At 40.1% G+C, this 19,076-nt stretch overlaps 1 protein-coding gene across 4 annotated transcripts in view; it reads left to right on the top strand.

Moving 5' to 3' along the window:
- The first annotated feature begins 747 nt into the window (after positions 1-747).
- The window catches only part of USP34 (ubiquitin specific peptidase 34), a 240,466-nt gene continuing 222,137 nt past the window's right edge, over positions 748-19,076 (top strand). For 3 of the 4 annotated variants that reach the window (XM_045788051.2, XM_045788052.2, XM_045788049.2), the window contains exon 1: positions 748-884. In XM_045788051.2, coding sequence (XP_045644007.2) covers positions 821-884 — 64 coding nt within the window. In that variant the 5' untranslated portion in view covers positions 748-820. Of the gene's footprint in view, positions 885-2,297; positions 2,482-19,076 lie in introns of those variants that run through there. The other variant, XM_045788050.2, reaches the window with a different exon arrangement.

The raw sequence follows: 19,076 nt of genomic DNA, 5'->3' as shown, positions 1-19,076 counted from the left end.
GAGCCTGATGCGGGGCTCCATCCCACGACCCTGAGATCATGAGCTGAGCTGAAACAGAGTCAGATGCCTAATGACTGTGCCACCCAGGTGCCCCTAAAGAATTTTAAATCAAGTATCATTTCACATAACTTTGTAAAGGGAAAAAAAAAAACTATGAAGGAATTATTAAAAAAAATTTCTTTAAAGATCAGACTGTGTCTTCAGTACATCCCAGAAGTACTCCACATGTACAGTAATAGTTGTTGTCCTCACTTTATATATCAGGAATGTGTTTGGCCACAAGTAATGGAAACCTAAGAGTGGCTTAAGGAAAATGGGACAGACGTAAGTAATCTGAGGGGGGCGGGTGAGGGACTGTTGCTCTAGGATGTATCCGAGACCCACATCTTATTTTCCTGCATTATCAACTTTATAGTTCGCTTTTATACTGTTTGTGGTTTCACTGTAAAAAACAAAAACTAGACAAGAGATGCTGTATTACTTTGCAAATCAAGACCATGTAGAATTTGTCCCTTCTTTATTAGTAATGGGCCGTTCTTTCCAAAAGACCCACTCTACAGATTTCTGCTCAGATTTCACTGCAAGGACTGAAACACAGGTTCAGCCCTACCATGATTGTTTTAAACCAGTAACAAATATTCCTTGGAGCCTTCCTTCCGGAGTTCAAAGTCTCTAGCTGCCACCTGAAAAACAAAACAAAATTTGGGTTTGGCAAGTTTCCCTGCTGGCAAGTAAGAAGAATGGGTGGGAACGGATGCTGGATGGTCAAGGATTAAAGTCTGCAGAAACCCAAGTTTTATAGTAAAGATGATAAAGGAAAATGATGGCAGAATATTTCTACAGCTCCGAAGGATCACCTGCTCATATGGAGCACTGTAAAACAGGTGGGCAGAAACTTTATACCATCAAGTTCAAGCAGCCGAAAAGGCAAAGCATACTTGCAAGGTCGTCCTGGGGTGGAAAGATGGTGGGACAGAATCTCGATAAAACCTGTAAGAGAATGACTATAGGCTCTGAATAGCTGCTCCGGTTATAGTTCTAAGATTATGTACACTCCCTTTTGGAGTGTTCAGACACATCTCTATAAAACATACTGGATATAGAAATCAGTGAGGGTATGAGAAAAATTTTCCTAATGCTAACTAGTTGTTAACCAACTTCAGCTCAGTGCCGCCTTTCCTTCACCTGTTCATTTTGTCTCTATCTTAATACCCTGGCGATTTGCTCTTCGCTGAGAAGCATAATACGCTATTTCAGGTGAAGAGCTGTAGACGGGCAATTGGTGCAGGGCCCTCTCGCGTAAAAGGGAGGAGACGCCATGTGAACGGTCTTCACTCCGCCATTTCTAGTCACATCAAGGTGTCTTACTGCTCGAGGACGGATGAGCCTTACAGAATCGAGGGTAGCGATCAACACGGATGCAGGTTACACCGCCCCTGGGCTGTTCCATTCTCACAAAGCCCCGCGGGGAGAGGGCCGTGCGCCCCAACCTGGGCCGCAGCGTCGCTCCGGGCCGGCTCCCCTGTGAACCCCTGCCTCCCCTACCCCAAAAACCCGAGAGCGGGGAGGGAGAAATCGCCACCAATCTCTCTTCGTGGGCCCGGAGGAAAAATGGCGAAGCGCAAGGGCGGGGAACAGGGCGGCGCGAGTGACCCGGCGCTCGCTAGCCCTCGCAGCCCGCGGAGTTGGCCGCGGTGGGCGACGCCGCGCAACCGCGGGCCTCTCGGTGTCTCCGCCATCTTCTCCTACTCACCCGGACTCCCCCCGCGGCCGCGCTGGCTTCGTGTTTCCCTTCCGGCCGCTGACAGAGATCCGGGCTGGGCGGGGTGGGCGAGCGCGCCGAGGGGGTGGACCGAGGGCGGGGAGGCCGGACGGAAGAGGAAAGGGAGGGCGGCGAGCCGGCCGTGGCGGGGTGTGGAGCGTGCGGCGTGTGTGCGGAGGGAGAGGTGGGAGGGCGGGAGGCTTAGAGAGGGAGGGAGGCGGAGGAATGAGAGCGCGAGGCGTTTCTCGTCGGCTCCTTCGCTCGGGCGGAAAGAGCCGAGCGCAGCCCGAACGCTCTATTAAAATGGCGGCGGCGTCAGCGGTGGCCGCGGCGTCTGGTCGGTGAAGTGACTCTGCTGCTTCTCTCCCCACCCGCCCCCTCCCTCCCTCTCCCCTCCCCCCGTCCTTCCCCCCCCTTCCCCGCCGCCGGCGCCTCCGCACCCCTCCGGCCTGCGCACCTCCCCTCGCCCCCCTTCTCTCCCCCGCCCGCTCCGGGGACCGCCGGCCCCCTCCCCCATACTCCTGCTCTCCGCCCCGTCCCCGCCGCCGCCCGCCCTCGTCGCCTCCCCGCCCCGCCGGCCGGCCGGCCCCCTCCTCCGCCTCTCTCCCCTCCCCCCCGCCGGTCGGGATCAGTCAGTGCGATCCGTAGCGGGGGAGGGGGGGGCGGCGGCCGAACGATGTGCGAGAACTGCGCAGACCTGGTGGAGGTGTTAAATGAAAGTAAGTAGCCGCGGCGGCGGCCTGTGGGGGTGTACGGTTTTGGGGCCCCGCGCAGCTCCCCAGGCTGCCGCGGCCTGCGGGAGGCGACGGCCGAGCCGGGCGGTGTGCGGGCCTAGCGCGTCGGGAAGGTGCGCGGTGGCGCGGCCGCCGCGGCGCCTCGGGCCCAGCCCGGCCCGGTTACCTGGGCGCCCGAGAGGGCGCCGCTCGGGAGCTCCGGCCAGGCCGGGCCTGGGCGGTCTCACCTCTCGGAAAGTTTCCTCATTACAGGTGTCAATTAACGAAGGCACTAATGAGCCTTCGCCTCCTTCGTCCTGCCGGGAAGGTGAAGGGAGGTGGGGTCCGAGGACGAAGCTTTCCTCCGCAGTCCGAATCCTTCGGCCCTTCGGCCGCCCTCTTTGATTTTCAGCGTGCTGCTGAGGAGGCCTCTTTTACCTGCTAATTTTCATTAAACTCCCTGGGAGGAGGTTGGTGGTTTCCCCCTCCCTTGGGGGTGTGTGGGTGTATTAAACCTTTCTGCCAGCCCTGAAATAGCTGAAAATGAACTGTGATAGTCATGATTGGAACCTCCATACCTTTTTTTTTTTTTTTTATTAATGATGTTTCTTCTTAGTCTATCATTCGTCGTTTTAATGGTAAATTTTATTAAGGAGAGCACTGTACTACGGATAACATCCCGGGATAGTCATGGCCTGTCTCCTGGAATGAAAGGCCTTATGCCTTATACTTTTGATTATTAAAGAGCGTACACTGATTTTTTTTTTTTTAAGCCGGATTCTTTTTATTTCCGACCCTCGTAAGATAGTATTTGAGCCTAAAGAAACAAGCTCTATTGCAAGTTAACTACTTCTGGGCCCAAAGGCCTAGTTGGTTGAGGTGCATTAGATAAAAGATTAATTTACAAAAACTTGATTGTTGAGAAAATGCTCATTTACGAACTGCTTATGTGGGTTTTGGATTTATGTCCTAATATTTACAAAAACTTCCAAACTACCTCTTTTCTAATATAAAATGTATCGTCTTGTTTGTGTCTGAATTTTACTTGATTTTTGATGTGCTTGGATTTCACTTCAATAACCCAAGGCAATAATAAAAGTGGAATGGTTCTAGTTTACTTTGAACTATGTGTTTACTTTCTGACAGGTGGAAGCAGGTTTTGCACATTCAAACTGGACTTTCCTATATTTGTGTTATTCTAAATTTTCCTAGAATTTTAAGGTTATTTGTATTTGTTTTGAGGAACGTTTACTTTTGGTGCAGGTGGTTTATGATATAGTGATTATGTAGATAAAGTCCTTGGTACTTATTTCAGTAAACTATTTCATATCTCAGATACAAGTTGTGTGATTATGGCTTTATTGGGAAGAGTGTATCTTTGCTCTTTAAGGAAAAACTGTTTTTAATAATTTTTTGGTGTCTTAAGTTATTTTAAACTGAACTAGGAAAACTACCTTTAAACATAGTATCTAAAGAAACTAAATTGTTAATCTTTATTATTTTTTGAAAAGAGACTTGATGAGAGTTTTTATTGAAACTTTACTTGGGAAACCCCGAGAACTTTGTTTAGAAGCCCTCAAAAATGGAATGGATTTATGGAAACTTAGAATTGTAGAGAATCTTGAAGTAGAACTTAGCTTTTATTACCTTTAATTATATACAGTTAGTGGAACCAGGTTTGCAAAATTTGGCCATGCAGACCCTGTAAAAAACCTGTTTAATAAACAAGTAAGAAGGATTTTCTATTTGTATATAAGCCAGTGGTCTCTAAAAATACTTAGGACAATTTCTTAATATTTCCTTTAAAACTCATTTTAGAAATTTGCCTCCTAAACACTAATTTCACAATGATGCTTCCTTTAAAAACAAACAAAAAAAAACTTTAGCAATTTTATTGGTATGTTATACCAAACTATTAGAAGTTGATTTTTTTGCCCCTGTAGTTTCAAAATTGTTTTCATTTTTCTTTTCTGTAGTTCTTGTATCCCAAACATAAGACACAAGTTTCTTGAGAACAAAGGGTCTTATTTTATCTCATTATAGTAACATTAACCATGACTAGGTAGAATCATCTTGGTTGGAACTTGATAAAACCTTTTGAAGTAGGTTGTGTGTCTTTCTTGAAATCTTGCTCACAGTAACTATTAAATCTATACTTTTATTCCCCCAGAGGTTGTGCAAAGATGAGCATCAACTCATCCTTGATTAGAAGTTCAGAGTTAAAGTCCCCAAATAATATGCTTAGAATTCATCTCTCAATATAACTCCCCATAAGAGTTTAACCAAGTGAAGAAAAAAAATACCAAAAATCTATTTCTTGTCAAATTTACCAATACTGGTGAAACTTGAAAGAAGTCAGCCTGGACACACTGGTGTAATGTAAAAATTTTGTGCTTTGAGTGAAAGGGTAGACATAATGCGGATAGTACTGCTTTATATCTGGTATGCACAGAGGGTTTGATAACGGTAGGGACTTCAAATATTTATTTAAAAATCTGGCAGATCTAATTTAGTTAAAATAAAAGTTGGTAACAAATGATTGTAAGTAGTCTGCTTTTGTCATCAGTTTTTGATGAGAGAATTAATAATTACCATTTATACCTCTAGTCCTGCTGAGAATCTGAAGCTGTGAAGTCTCACCATGGAAACACACAGGTATACAGGCAGTTTTGCCTGTAGTTTAAGGACCCGTTGAAGCCTGTCCAAGGAACCAGGCTAAGAACCCCATAATAAGGACCCCCCACATCCCCTTTTGAATAGTCTAACAGATACCCTAAAACTTAAAATTACATTTCAAAACAGTGTTTGGCTTTAGTATTAGAATAACCATTCTCAACAATACTAACATTTAAGTTTCCCTTTTCCTTTCAGTGCTTTATTTTTAATAAGGACATTTTGAAGGCTTGGGATGTATTGAGTTAATTTGTTTATGAGTTTGTGGGTTTACATTCAGTTTAGGAAATAATTTTAAATTTATATTCCTGTGTTTATTCTGTTGAATTTTTATATTTGCAGCTTTTCTAGCTATTTTTGTGAACCAGTTTACTAAGTCCAGAGCATTTCTGGGTGTTGATGAGAAGTTGGAGGACTGAAGTTATGCTTCGGGCTATCACCGTAGCTATCTCAGTAATAAATTGAGGTCATTATTTGTTTGCCTCGGTAAAGTAAATTTCTGAGAGAAGACTGTAAATGGCTTTAAATGTAGATTTAATTCTATGGGTGTGTTTAGTGAATTACAGTTGACCAAATGTGGCATTTAAACAAAGTAGACAATTTATTTGTCCCTCCTCATCATCCTTGAAGATGGGCAGGAGCAAGTATTGGTATCTAAGTTTTAGAGGTAAAGAAGTTGAAAGGCTAAGTGGTTTGCTGGATAAAGATCACCTGTCGCTTTCTTAGTTAATAGTCCTATCTAAGCTAGAACTCAGGATACTGTGATAACAGTATTTGCAGAATAATTCTGTTTGCATTATTTTTAAAGCGGAATACTTTATTGAGCAGTTTGTGTTGAGTACTATCAGCTCTTTGAGGTAGGTACTCTATCACCCTTTTCAGATAAGAGAACCAAGATTTAGGGTTTGTGTAACTTGCTTAGAGTCATGTGACTATATTTGGTGGAGCCAGGATTTGAACAGGACTTGCCTCAGGTCAGGCCAAAATGGCCATGCTCTTGCTAGGTATGCTATGCTGTGTAAACTTTGATGATCTGTTTGAATGGAAGACATTATTGTGAGTATACTGTTTAATTGACAGAATAAAAAATTAGTATACTTTTATGTATAATATACAGTAATATTTATATATTAGTGTATTTTCACAACTTCAGGCATAATGCCATTGTAATTGTAGTAGGAATTTAAAAGCGGTGGTTCTCAAGTAGCTGAATGGAATCTAAATATTGTTAGCAATGAGCCCTTTAATAAACCATGCATTTCTAGGTTTTTTTGATATTAACAGTATATAGGCATTAAATATTTAAATCATTAGTAACACTATTTTTTGTTTGACCTATAATTCTAAAACTGGAAGTGATTTCTGAAATTGGAAATCTGATTTTACAATACAGAGTCTCAAATTCTGAATTTTTATTTGGTGATCTAGTTAAGTATCACTAACTAATATTTGAAGTAGTGTTAATGATTTCAATTCATATATTTTTATAGTATAACTTAGTAATCGTAAAGCACTGCCAACATGCAGTATATTATGTCGGTTATCTGCATTGTCAATGATAACTGTTAATGAGCTTTAGCACTGTATTCATGAAACATGTTAATGTTTCTTAAATGTTTAATGATAGTATCTATAGATCTGATTTAAAAGTATTTCTAATAGTGTGTATTAATAATTTTTACATTTTCAGAAAGAGAAAGAAACTTTACAATAATGGCTTGACCAGGGTGTGACAGACCCTAGCTAAAGGTGTTGAGCCACCTTTCTCTTTTTTTTTTTTTTTTTAAGATTTTATTTATTTATTTGACAGAGATAGAGACAGCCAGCGAGAGAGGGAACACAAGCAGGGGGAGTGGGAGAAGAAGAAGCAGGCTCATAGCGGAGGAGCCTGATGTGGGGCTCGATCCCATAACGCCGGGATCACGCCCGGAGCCGGAGGCAGACGCTTAACCGCTGTGCCACCCAGGCGCCCCCACCTTTCTCTTTTTTACTTTAAATTTTTCTTAATTATAAAGGTTGCATATTCTCATTGTAGACATACTGAGAACTGTAAATCTATCATCCAGTGATGATTCCTGTTGATGTTTTGAAATATTTTTGGCACACATTTTCATTTCTAAGAATGAGATATGTGTAGTTTAATATCTAGCTTCAACCAATTTTATTGTTTCTTGTTTCACCTAATGTTTTGTTTGATCATTTTCCTTATTAACCTTTTTTGAAAACCTACTTTTTGTCTGTATAGTATTTCATTTTGTACAAGATTTAATATTTTCCTATTGTACGTTTGTTTCCAGTTCTTGTTATAAGTAATGCTGCAAATGAGCATCCTGTATATAAATCTTTTAATTACATTATTGTTTTTTTAGATAGATTTCTGGAAGTGATCACGGTGTCAAAAAATATAAACATACTTTTGTTTATATTGTCTACTTGCTCTTCAGAAAGGATATACTGATTTCCATTAAGTGTTGTCTGCACAGTGTGGGCACTTGTACTGAATATTATCATTATTTTGGTGAAAATTGTAATAGCCAGTTACTAGTAGGTTCAGACACTCATATTTTTATTGGCTGTGTGCATTTTTTGGTACTTTGCCTGTGTTCTTTTCCTACTTTTTAGGTTTTGTTTTGTGTAATTATCTTAAAAGAGTTGCACACTTACTAACTGTAGCAACCCTTGGTCATACCACATCACCACATACATTTTTTTCTTGTCCCCCCCTCCCCCTTTTTTAATGTGGTCTCTATACCCAGTGTGGGGCTCAAATTCACAACCTTGAGATCAAGAGTTGGATGCTCCGCTGACTGAGCCAGCTAGGCGCCCCTTTCCTGTTTTTTTGTTTTCTTTTTCATTTTGGTGTTTTTAATTATAGGTCTTTAAAAAATGTTTTCTATTGTGCAGCTTATTCTGCAGAGTTTCCTATCTAAAACACAGTATATGATTATCATATTATCTGCTTAAACTATCATAGATCTTCATTGCTTGAAGAATAAAACTAACTTCTTAGCCTGACATATATCATAGCACAATTTGGTCCAAACTCCTCTTCCTAGCTTCAAATCTCACTTTTTTGGTGAGGCTCTCTTAAATCTTTCCCAACCTCTCTTAAAATAACTTACATCCTTATATATACTTACATTGTAGCCCCCCCCCCCGCTTTTTTTTTTTTTTTTTTTTTTTTTCCTCTCTCTTCTCTTCTCTTAATTAACATCAGCCTTCTTTGCTGGGTGATGTACTCCTTAGAGTCAGGGGCCATGTTATCTTCTTTTCCCAGTCCCTAATATAGTGCCTTGTAGAGAGTAGGTAAACATTTTAGTTAATGAAAGGTTTTTGTAGAAGGATGTGATTGCTTAGTTAAATCAGTATTCTTGGGCCTGTAGTCAGTAATAACCTATTTTTTTTAAAGTAAGTTCTACATCCAACGTGGGGCTTGAACTCAAAACCCCAAGATCAAGAATTACGTGCTCTACTGACTGAGCCAGCCAGGTGCCCCTAATCAGTAGTGATTTAGATATGAGAGTTTCTGGCTGAAGTATGCTGTAGATGAGGATTATATCATATATACTGCTTTTTATTACCTTAATCCTGAGTTACTAGGCATATGCTTATAAAAATACCCACCCTAAGCAACTGTATTCTAAATTAATAGGCATTGCAGAAAGGCAAAAGTTAGTTGTTTCTACATAGGTGGTGAGCTTTGTGTCTATGATGAACTTTCAGTAAATTACTTTTATTTAGGACTTTGTATACCAGGAAAACGATTGGACTTACTGCCTTTTAATGTGCTTAACACCTGTTACTGATATTTTTCTCTCAAATTCCATAGAAGTTAAAAAACATTCTCCAAATGTGTTAATTGACTATTGATGTGGTATAAACGTGGCCTCTTCTTGCACTTTCCTTACTGTGGTTGAAGATTGGTTTCTCTTCCTGCTCTGGCCATAAACTCTTCTAGAAGACTTAGGTTGCTTATATCCCCTGGAAGAACGTACTTCTCTAGCCATTGCTGATTGGATTCCAGGTAGACTCCTGACCTGATGGATTGGTGGGGCTGCTGTTGATCGATCAGATTTCTCCTGTCAGAATGTTTGAACCAAAGAGCCAGGTAGCTCTGAGCTACTGAACTAGTGTGGGTGCTTTGGGAAGCTGATGGGAGGGAGCAAAAACATTGAGGAAGTGGAGGCGGCTGTTTGCAGAAGAGAATTGGGGCAAATTTGTGGAAACTGTTGACATGGAAGCTCCATAAAGAGATGGAAGATAACACTGTAGTGACTTTCCAGTACTGAAGCTAGAGCTCCTTTGGTGCTGTCTCCCCTATACATACCATTTGAGTTAATGTTCAAGCAAAAGTTTTGATTCAAGTACTGTGCCTTGACAAGCTTTCCTGTATTGGAGCATATATACCTTGTGATTCATGAATAAAGTAATAAAAAGCAATGTATATGATATAGTCATCAGCTACAGTATACTTCAGCCAGAAACTGAGTGCTTCATTATAATCTGGCGTAAGTTCTTGGAACATGTTGGGCAAGTGTCATCTGTAGTGTTTGGTGGCAGGAGAAAAACTGAACTCCTTTTGTTAATTCTCTACCAGGATGTTTAATCCTTTTCCAAAAAATGTGAGTAGCTTTGTTATTTGTGGAAAAGAAACTTTTTTTTTTAAGAAAAATCAAATAGTATAGAAAATAAAGAAAATTAGGGAAATTTGAAACTGCTTACCAAAGAAATTGTCCGTGTTTTAATAAATATCTCGTAAGTCGTTCTTGCTTTCCTTATACACACTATTTTGTATAAAAAAGCTAATTACATGCTTGTTTGTTTTTTCTAAAGATTTTATTTGACAGAGAGTGAGAGCGTGTGTGCATGAGCGGCAGAGGGAGGGGGCAGAGGGAGAAGGAGAAGCAGACTCTCCTGCTTAGCAAGGATCCTGACTGGGGGCTTGATCCCAGGGCCGAAGACAGACACATAATCTGATCCACTCAGGTGCCCCAAAGGCTAATTACATGTTATTCTCTATTTCTATATCATTTTTATTAAGATGTAGGCATCTTTTTATGTTAATATGCAGTTACATTATAATTTTTAATGGCTTCAGTGTAGTATTCCATTGTTTGGTCCTACTGTAACTTAACCAGTCCTCTGTTGATGGGCATTTGGGTTTTTGTAAGCCATCGTGTTATTGTCTATTACCTTGAATGTGGTCTGTGAAGTCAGATTACTGAGTAGCTCATACAGCATGTCTGGAAGGAAATTTAATTGTGCTAAAACCTAACAATAGAGCATCAGTATATAGGCTTTATAGTCTTAAAGTGTTTGACTCCTAGGTCTGTGGGGCTATTCTAGCAATGTGCATTAGCAGTTTAGCAATGTGCTGGTTCTTAACCACCATAAGACAAAATAGGAAAATAGGTCCTTTTATTCTGGGTAATTTTGCTGCCAGACTCGTGAACCATATTCTGATTACTGAGAAGGGCTCAGTAACCAATGATGAATGTACAGGCATAAGAACACAAGCTCAGAGTAAATTTAGACTTAAAATGCTAAGAAAAATAGGGATTTTGAAGTTGTGTTCAAAGTAATGAATATCATTAGGGGATAACGGGCCCACTGTTTGGTAGAGTGACATACGGTGGTCAGCAGAAACTTGTTTTATTCTAATCGTACCTTGTTTCTATTTTCCCTTCTAAGAGGAGTCCCCAGACCTGTAGGATAAATGGTATATTAGGAGGGAATCTAATGGAATTTTTGTTAGTGGTGTTAAGAGTTAAAAATCTCAATTTCTGGGCAGATTGCATCCAGTGAAGGTGATAGAGCTATGGTTGTGTGTGATTGTGAAGCTTTAGCTAAGTTTCCTGGAGAGCAGAAATTGGCAAGTATTGTCGTAGGTTATTTTTTCCCCCTTATTTTGGGAAATACAAGAGAAACTTTCCACTACTGAATAATCACTTAGTAGAGAGCGAAGTGATGATAAAAAAAAAATTGGCATGGCACTAAGTAACTTAAATAAATGTCATTTTTTTTTCTTTGCTTTAGAAACCAGTATGATAAAACAGGAAATGCTGCTATAGGTATGACCTTTTTTGATTACATCAATGTGATAGAATCTGATGCCATCCTGGTGGAAAAGATGAAATGTATTTTTGTTGTTGTTATAGAGGGACTTGGCTGGTGGCAGCCCACAGGATCTTGTCCTTAATTCTTTCCTCTTCAGGATTTTCAGTAATGATCTCTGGTTTATAAATTGTTCCTTGGAATGGAATTGTCCCTATTTCAGGGGAGTGAGGGTGGCTTCAGAAACTCTTCCTTTTTTTTTTTTTTTTAAATTTTAAATGAAAAGCTCATTTTGAACTGTTTTATAGATTGGAGTTCTATGTAAGGTTTCTTTTGGGGAGAACAGGGTGTAGCTGCTTGCGCCTGGGTGGCTCTGATGGTTAAGCTTCTGCCTTAGGCTCAGGTCATGATCTCCTGGTCCTGGGATCAAGCCCTGCACTGGGCTCCCTGCTCAGCGGGGAGTTTGCTTCTCCCTCTCCCTTAGTCCCTCCCCCTGCTCATTCTCTCTCTTCCTCTGTCAAGTGAATAAATAGTCTTAGGAAAAAAGAAAAAAAAAAAAAAGCTTGAAAGCCGTTAACAATATTACATGGGTGCTCAAAAAGCCAACACAACCTAAAACTCTTCAAGTATTACAAGGACTGTGTGCAGATTACAGGAGGTGGTACTGCAGTGTTTGCAGTTAGAATACTGTGTTGAATTGTATACAACACACTGATAATATACTTCTGAAGCTATTTGAACATTGTGTAATTTCACATATGTTCATTGAACCTCAGAAAACTCCTGAGAAATGGAATGATTTGGCCAAGACTACATAGCTAATAAATAGGAAAGCTAGGATTAGAATTTAGTTATTATTTCTATTCCATGTACTTGTCACCAATAAGCTTGCTTTTTTTTTTTTTTTTTTTTTTGAGAAGCTTGGCTATGGGAGTTGGAAAACTCATGAAAAACTGACAAAGGAACTGTGGAGAGATTAATTCTGGTTTAAGTGGATTAGGCAAGGTTTCAAGGAAGGTAGAAGATTGAGTTGGGCCTTTAACTGCTTGGAATAGTTGCTGGGAATGAGGGGAGTGGAATGGTTTACCACAATTTGTGATGTAGCCACTGCTAACCTCATTCCCTTGATTTGCTTCTCTCACAGATGTTGTTTGCTGCCATCATGAGCCTTTATGTATTCCTGGAATTTATCACCTTGCTATGCCTTCAAGTCTCAACCTAACTGTTACTTTTTCCACAGAGGCCTTTCTTGAACATCCAATCTAAAGTATTCCTGGTTCTTTTTTTTAAGTATCTGCACTCTCAGTGTGGGGCTTGAACTCATGACCCCAGAATCAAGAGTTGCATGCTCCTCTGAGCCAGCCATGTGCCCCTGAAGTAGTTCTGATTCTTATTCTTTGTAGCACTTACACAGTTGGGTATTTTTCATTTACTTGTTTTATGTCTTTTCATTTTATAAAAAGACTATAAATTCTGTGGTTGCAATTATCTGTCATATTAACTAAGTTTCATAGTGCTTGTACATACTAGGAGTAATACTTATTTCTTAAAATGTGTGAAAAATCTTAAGATCACTGTAGGTGGGTAATGGGACAGAAGTCAGGGTAGGCTGGATGTGGTGGTTTTTCCTGCTTTCTGAATCTACTTGGATATATTACATATTGTCAATCCTTTTGTGACATCCTGCTTACCATCTCCACTAATTAAAAGGTGCTCCACTGAATAAAAAAAGAAAAAAGCCCTAATTTTGTCAAGGTGTGCGTTTGTTTTTTAATTTCTGAATATCCCTCGATATTTACATCTATGGATTAAAAATGGAGGATTGGGAATTACTTTTTGAACCAAGTAGGACTGTGTTGCAAGGACCAGAAAGAAAACAGCCTCTTTGGTGGAAATGGGGATTTTTTTTTTTTTTTTTTTCCCTCTAAGTTATAACCAAGCAGTTCAGGTGTGTGCTGTCTTTGGGTGTGGTCTACTCTTACTCTGTGGATTCAGAACATTATCAAGACTTCATTCCTTTTTGGCTTGCTCTCTGTGCTTCCTTGGTTCGACCTCAGTTTGGCCCTTCTCATGGTAGCAGAAATAGCTACTTCACCATCTTTATACCACAGTGTTTGGAAATAATTTTTTTCTTTTAAAGGCTTTATTTATTTATTTCAGATAGAGATTGAGAGTGAGAGCTGGGAGACAGAGGGAGAGGGAGAAGCAGGCTCCCCACTGAGCAGGGAGCCCAACGTGGGGCTTGATCCCAGGACCCTGGGCTCATGACCTAAGCCAAAGGCAGATGCTTAACTGGCTGAGCCACTGAGGTGCCCCTGGAAATCATGTTTATGCTACACAGAGGAAAAGAATCTCCTCTGAAACCTGTATAAAAGAACAGGGAAGCTTTTCCCAAAACCTCGATGGCAAATGGCATTTCATGTATCATTGGCTTACATGTCATTGGACTTATTCCTGAAGTAGAGCTCAGAGTGGATGGACTTTGGTTGGCTTAAACTAATCCTAACCCATTCCTGAAGCTGACCCCACCCAGACCTCGTAGCTTAAAAAAAAAAAAAAAAAAAAAAGTTCCCAAAAAGAAATTTGGCAGGTTGTGACCAGGAAGAAGGTGAGATTGTTTCTGTGCCCATGGTATCTAGGACATTATGCTATACTGAAAACTTAATACTTTTTTTGTGGTCTTAGAACTTGAAATCAAGGATTAGTTCTCATCTACATTGACCTGTCTGTAGATTTCTGAAAGTGATGACAGCTACATAGGTAACCAGTGTATAGAGTTTGTTTGGTGAGTTTTTGTTTTCTGGACGTCTATACACGGATATGGTATGGGACTTTCCTTATTACTTTGGCCTGGAAAGATTTGTTGATGCTGATGTCATTGTGCACATCTGGAGTTCTCATCTCCATGGCAAACTTCTGGATCTCTTTGAGTGCTCAGGAGTCACACTTGCTGAAGCCCACACCATGGATGCACTTGTTAATGTCAATGGTGTGTTCTATAGTCACTATCTTGTTGATGGCAGAATGGCTCTCCTCGCCACCCTTCTTTGTGGGAGCCTTTCTGCTTGGCCCAAATTGGAAAGTTGAAAACTATTTGTTTTGTTTTTTGTTTTTTTCAAAAACTATTTAATGTTCTATTTACTGAGTACATTATTTTGTGTGTCTTACCTTCACTTTTTCTTTTTTTTTTTTAAACCTTCACTCTGTGTTTAAATATTCAATATATAAAAAATACATTGAATGTTTAACATGTAAAGCATTGTGCTGGACACTGTGGTACATATAGAAATACATTTAGATGTATATTTCCTCTTGAGGTTGGAGTCTAGTAAAGATGAGGTGGTAGGATGGTAGTTGAGAGATTGATGTCTGGAATCTGATAGACTGAGTTAAAATACTGTTCCTGTCGTTTATTAGATCTCTGGCTTTCCTTAAGTTTCTTAACCTCTTAATGCTTTCTTGCCTTCTTCCTTATTTGGAAATGAGGATGATACTTAATCCTCACAAGATCTCTATCAAGTGTAATTAAGGTAGTAAGATAATGCATATAAACACTTAACAAAGTGCAGTGTAAGATAAACTGTTCATGTGTGTATGTGTGTGTGAGAGAGTGAGAGAGAGAAGGAAAATGGTAAATTCCATAAGAACATAAAATAGCTGAAGTGCAGTGAGAGGAGTTTAGGTTTTGGTAAGATTGGAGAAGTCTTTCTGGAAATTTGGTAGAATTTTAGTTGATCTTTGAGCAACTTTTTTCTAACTGATTAGATTTGGAGAAATGGTTATTTCAGTAGTTTTGTAGGAATAGTAAACATAGTATGACTTTCTTGAAACTTCTCAAAGAATTGTCTCTGGTTTATATTCTTATATTCCTCAAGGACCTTCCTCTTCTAGGCTCTTTTTTCCTCCAGTGTCTTAAGTTCTCTTTACATTAAGCTTCTGAAATCTGGCTTCTGTTTTTACCTAAAAACTATATTGTCTCAGGTCACCAGTGGCCTCCTGTTTACCAAAGCAAATGGGGAGGTTTTTTTCTATAATTTTCACATTGACCAGTGCTTTCCGTTTCACTTAATTGTTTGGTGCTTACGGTTGTGATATATATGATCATTGCAGGAAGTTTTAAAAAATACTGACATCAATAAAACGTTCATAACTACTTTGTTAAAATTTTGGTATATGTGTATCATTCCAGCTAATTTTCTATGAAGATATAAAAATGAATTCATATGTACTGTTTGTTTTTTTTTTTTTAAATGGGCATTTTCTCATATCCTAATGTCTAAGAACGAAGTTTAATGGCAATCTGCTCCTAGTCTTTGGATATAACACGTATTTAGCTAGTGTTTTCCTGTTAACCCCACTCCCCCCGAAACCAAAAGCACTGAAAATGTCCTTGAGTATAGAAATCTGGATCATGTTCTAGGTTTAAAGGTAAAAACTTTTGGGTGCCTGGGTGGCTCAGTTGTTAAGTGTCTGCCTTTGGCTCAGGTCATGATCCCAGGGTCCTGGGATCGAGCCCCGCATCGGGCTCCCCGCTCAGCAGGAAGCCTGCTTCTCCCTCTCCCACTCCCCCTGCTTGTGCTTCCTCTCTCAATGTCAAATAAATAAATAAAATCTTAAAAAAAAAAAAAGGTAAAAACTTTTAAGGCTTCTGATTGCTAAAAACCTAGAAAGATTTTACTAATATATACCCTGTCAGTGGTATTTGAGAGTGCTTGTTTATTTGTATTAGATGTTCTATTTAAAAAAAAAAAAATCCAGGGGCACCTGGGTGGCTCAGTTGGTTAAGCATTTGCCTTCAGCTCAGGTCATGATCCCAGGATCCTGGGATCAAGTCCCACATTGGGCTCGCAGGGAGCCTGCTTTTCCCTCTCCCTCTGCCTGCCACTCTGCCTACTTGTGCTCTCTATCTCTCTGTAAAATAAATAAAATCTTAAGAAAAATCCATCTGGTAGGGGGAAAAAGATGAGTTGCTGTCTCAAACTGGTCTCTGCAAGTGTTTGGATATTGAGAATTATTGCATTATTTGTATGGACATATTTGGTTCCTAAGTTAAAATAGTGGTCTGTTATTTAGAAAGGCTTTTCTCACTCTGAGACCAGATATTTGATTAAATTTTTTCTAGATTTAATGGATTTATTTAGTTTTTAATCTGTCTAGAATTTATTTTGGTTTAAGTTATGAAGTGGGGTCTAACATCAGCTTTTCCGAACTGTTACTCAGTGGACTTAGCATCTTTCTTTTTCCCAGTGATTTGAAATGCCACTTTTGTTTTATATATTTATTTTTAAAGGTTTATTTATTTTAGCATGAGAGCAAGAGCCTGTGTACAAGTGGGGTGGGGGTTGGGGTGGATGGGGCAGAGGGAGAGAGAATCTCCAGCGGACTCCCCCACTGAGTGTGGAGCTTGATGCGGGCGGAGCTAGATCTCATGACTTTGAGATCATGACCTGAGCTGAAATCAAGAGTTGGATGCTAAACTGACCAAGCCACCCAGGTGCCCCAACTGTACATCTTAATTCACTGTATTCACAGAATTACGCAACCATCATTACGTCAATTTTAGAATACTTTCATCACCTCAAAAAGAATCTCTGTACCCTTTAACTGTCACTCTGAATCCTCCATCTTCGCACCCTTAAGCAACAATCTATTTTCTTTATGTATTTGCTATTTTGAACATTTCATATAAATGGAATTATACTATATTGTCTTTTGTGACTGACTTCTTTCACTTAGCACATTTTCAAGGTTCGTCCATGCTGGAGTGTGGATTGGTACTCATGCCATTTTATGGCTGAATAATATTCCATTTTACTGTTATAACACATTTTGTTTATCCATTCATCAGTTGATAGACATTTGGGTTCTTTTTGATCTTATGAATAATGCTTCTGTGAACATTTGTGTACAAAGTTTTTCTGTAGACTTAAGTTTTCATATTCCCTTCAGCAGTGTATTAGGGTTCCAGTTTCTCCACATCCTCACCAACACTGGTTGGTTGGTTTGTTTTCAAGTCAGTATTTGTTCCTTTGGTGGTTTTTTTTTTTTTTTTTTTTTACGGATGGGAATATGGAGGCAAATACTTGGTATTTTGACTATTCTAGCCATTCTAATGGGTATAAAGTGGTATCTCATGACGCTTCTGTTTATTTTTGGGGAAATAACCATTCAGATCCTTGGCTCACTTTTTAATTGTTATTTGTCTTTTTATTACTTACTTGTATGAGTTCTTTATATATTCCAGACTTAAGTCCCTTATTAGATAGGATTTGCAAATATTTCTCCCATATTGTGAATTATGTTTTCAGTTTCTCAGTAGTGTCTTTTGAAGCATGAATTTTTTAAAAAAGATGTATTTATTTGAGAGAGAGAGAGCGCATGCGTGCGCACACACAGGGGGAGGAGCAGAGGGAGAGGGAGAGAGAATCTTGAGCAGACTCCCCACTGAGCATGGAGCCTGACATTGGGCCACCTTGAGATCAGTACCTGAGCCGAAATCAAGAGTCAGTTGCTCAACCACTTGTGCTGCCCAGGCGTCCATGAAGCACAAAGGGTGTTCCCCCCCCATGGATTTTATTTATTTGACAGAGTGCATAAGCAGGGGGAGCAGGAGAGGGAGAAGCAGGCTCCCCGTTGAGCAGGGAGCCTGATGCAGGACTCAATCCCAGGACCCTGAGATCATGACCTGAGCCGAAGGCAGATGTTTAACTGACTGAGCCATCCAGGTGTCCCTGCACAAAAGTTTTTAATAATGATGTTCAATTTGTCCATCTCCTTTGTTGCTTGTACTCTTGTGTCCTATTCATTGCCAGAATCCATTGCCAAATCCAAAGTCACAAAGACCCTGTTTTCTTCTAAGAGTTTATAGTTTTGGTTCTTATATTTAGGCCTTTGATCCATTTTGAGTCAATTTTTTTGTACATAGTGTGAGGTAAGGTTTCAACCTCATTCTTTTGCATGAGGCTGTCCAGTTATTGTAACACCCATTGTAGGAAAGACATTCTCTACTGACTGGTCTTGGCACCTTTCTTGAAAATCATTTGACCACACGTAATTTATTTCTCTATGTAGTAAACTCTCAATTCTGTTTTACTTCCCTCTTTTCAATCAGGATGTCTTTTATTTCATATACCCCTTTGTTAAATCTTTACCTTCTTTTGGCTTCATCAGTGGTTCTCAGAGTATAATCTCTGGATCCTTGAGGGTCTCAAGGAGGCTTTGAAGGGGGTCTGAGAGGTAAGACATTATTTGCCTTTGGTTGATATTTTCACTGATAGCTCAAAGGCATGGTAGGTAAAACTGCCGGCCACATTACAGGAAATAAGGCTGTGGTGATGTAGAAAATGGTTGGGGTTCAGAGCTGATGGCCAAGAAAGAATTCTTGAGATGTCTTTTATGCAAAAAGGTGGTTTTATTAAAGCATGAAGACAGGATCCGTGTGCAGAAAGAGCTGCACTGGGGTTATGAGGAGTGACTGATTATATGCTTTCAAGTTGGGGGGGCGGTTAGGGATAGCGTTAAGTCTCTAATTTTGGAAGCAGGGTTTCTGGGACCTTGAGGGGGCTAGCTGTTGTTAGGAAAAGGTCGTTTATTACTGCCTAACAAAACCTTAGTCATGAGACCCTTCAGATGTATATCGATGGGTCATATGCTTGGGGGATGATTGTTGACATACATCTTGGGGGGTAGAGAGAAGGGACGTTTCCAAAAGAATTTTTGTATGTTAAAGAAGACTTAACAGGATCTGGGACGGGGTGGTACTGGGATAATGTTAAGCTAAGGTTGCCTTTTTCCCCTAGCAAAGTGTTAACATGGAGGCAGCTGAGTGCCTAGAGGAAAGGAATGTCACTCTGCTTGTTTCAAGGACTTGTCAA

This window comes from Ursus americanus, chromosome 7, assembly GCF_024610735.1.
Source record: "Ursus americanus isolate L20-20 chromosome 7, mUrsAme1.1.p, whole genome shotgun sequence".
NCBI classification, from domain to species: domain Eukaryota; kingdom Metazoa; phylum Chordata; class Mammalia; order Carnivora; family Ursidae; genus Ursus; species Ursus americanus.
The sequence above is the reverse complement of the archived record's forward strand: the minus strand, read 5'-3'. Positions and strand labels throughout refer to the sequence as shown.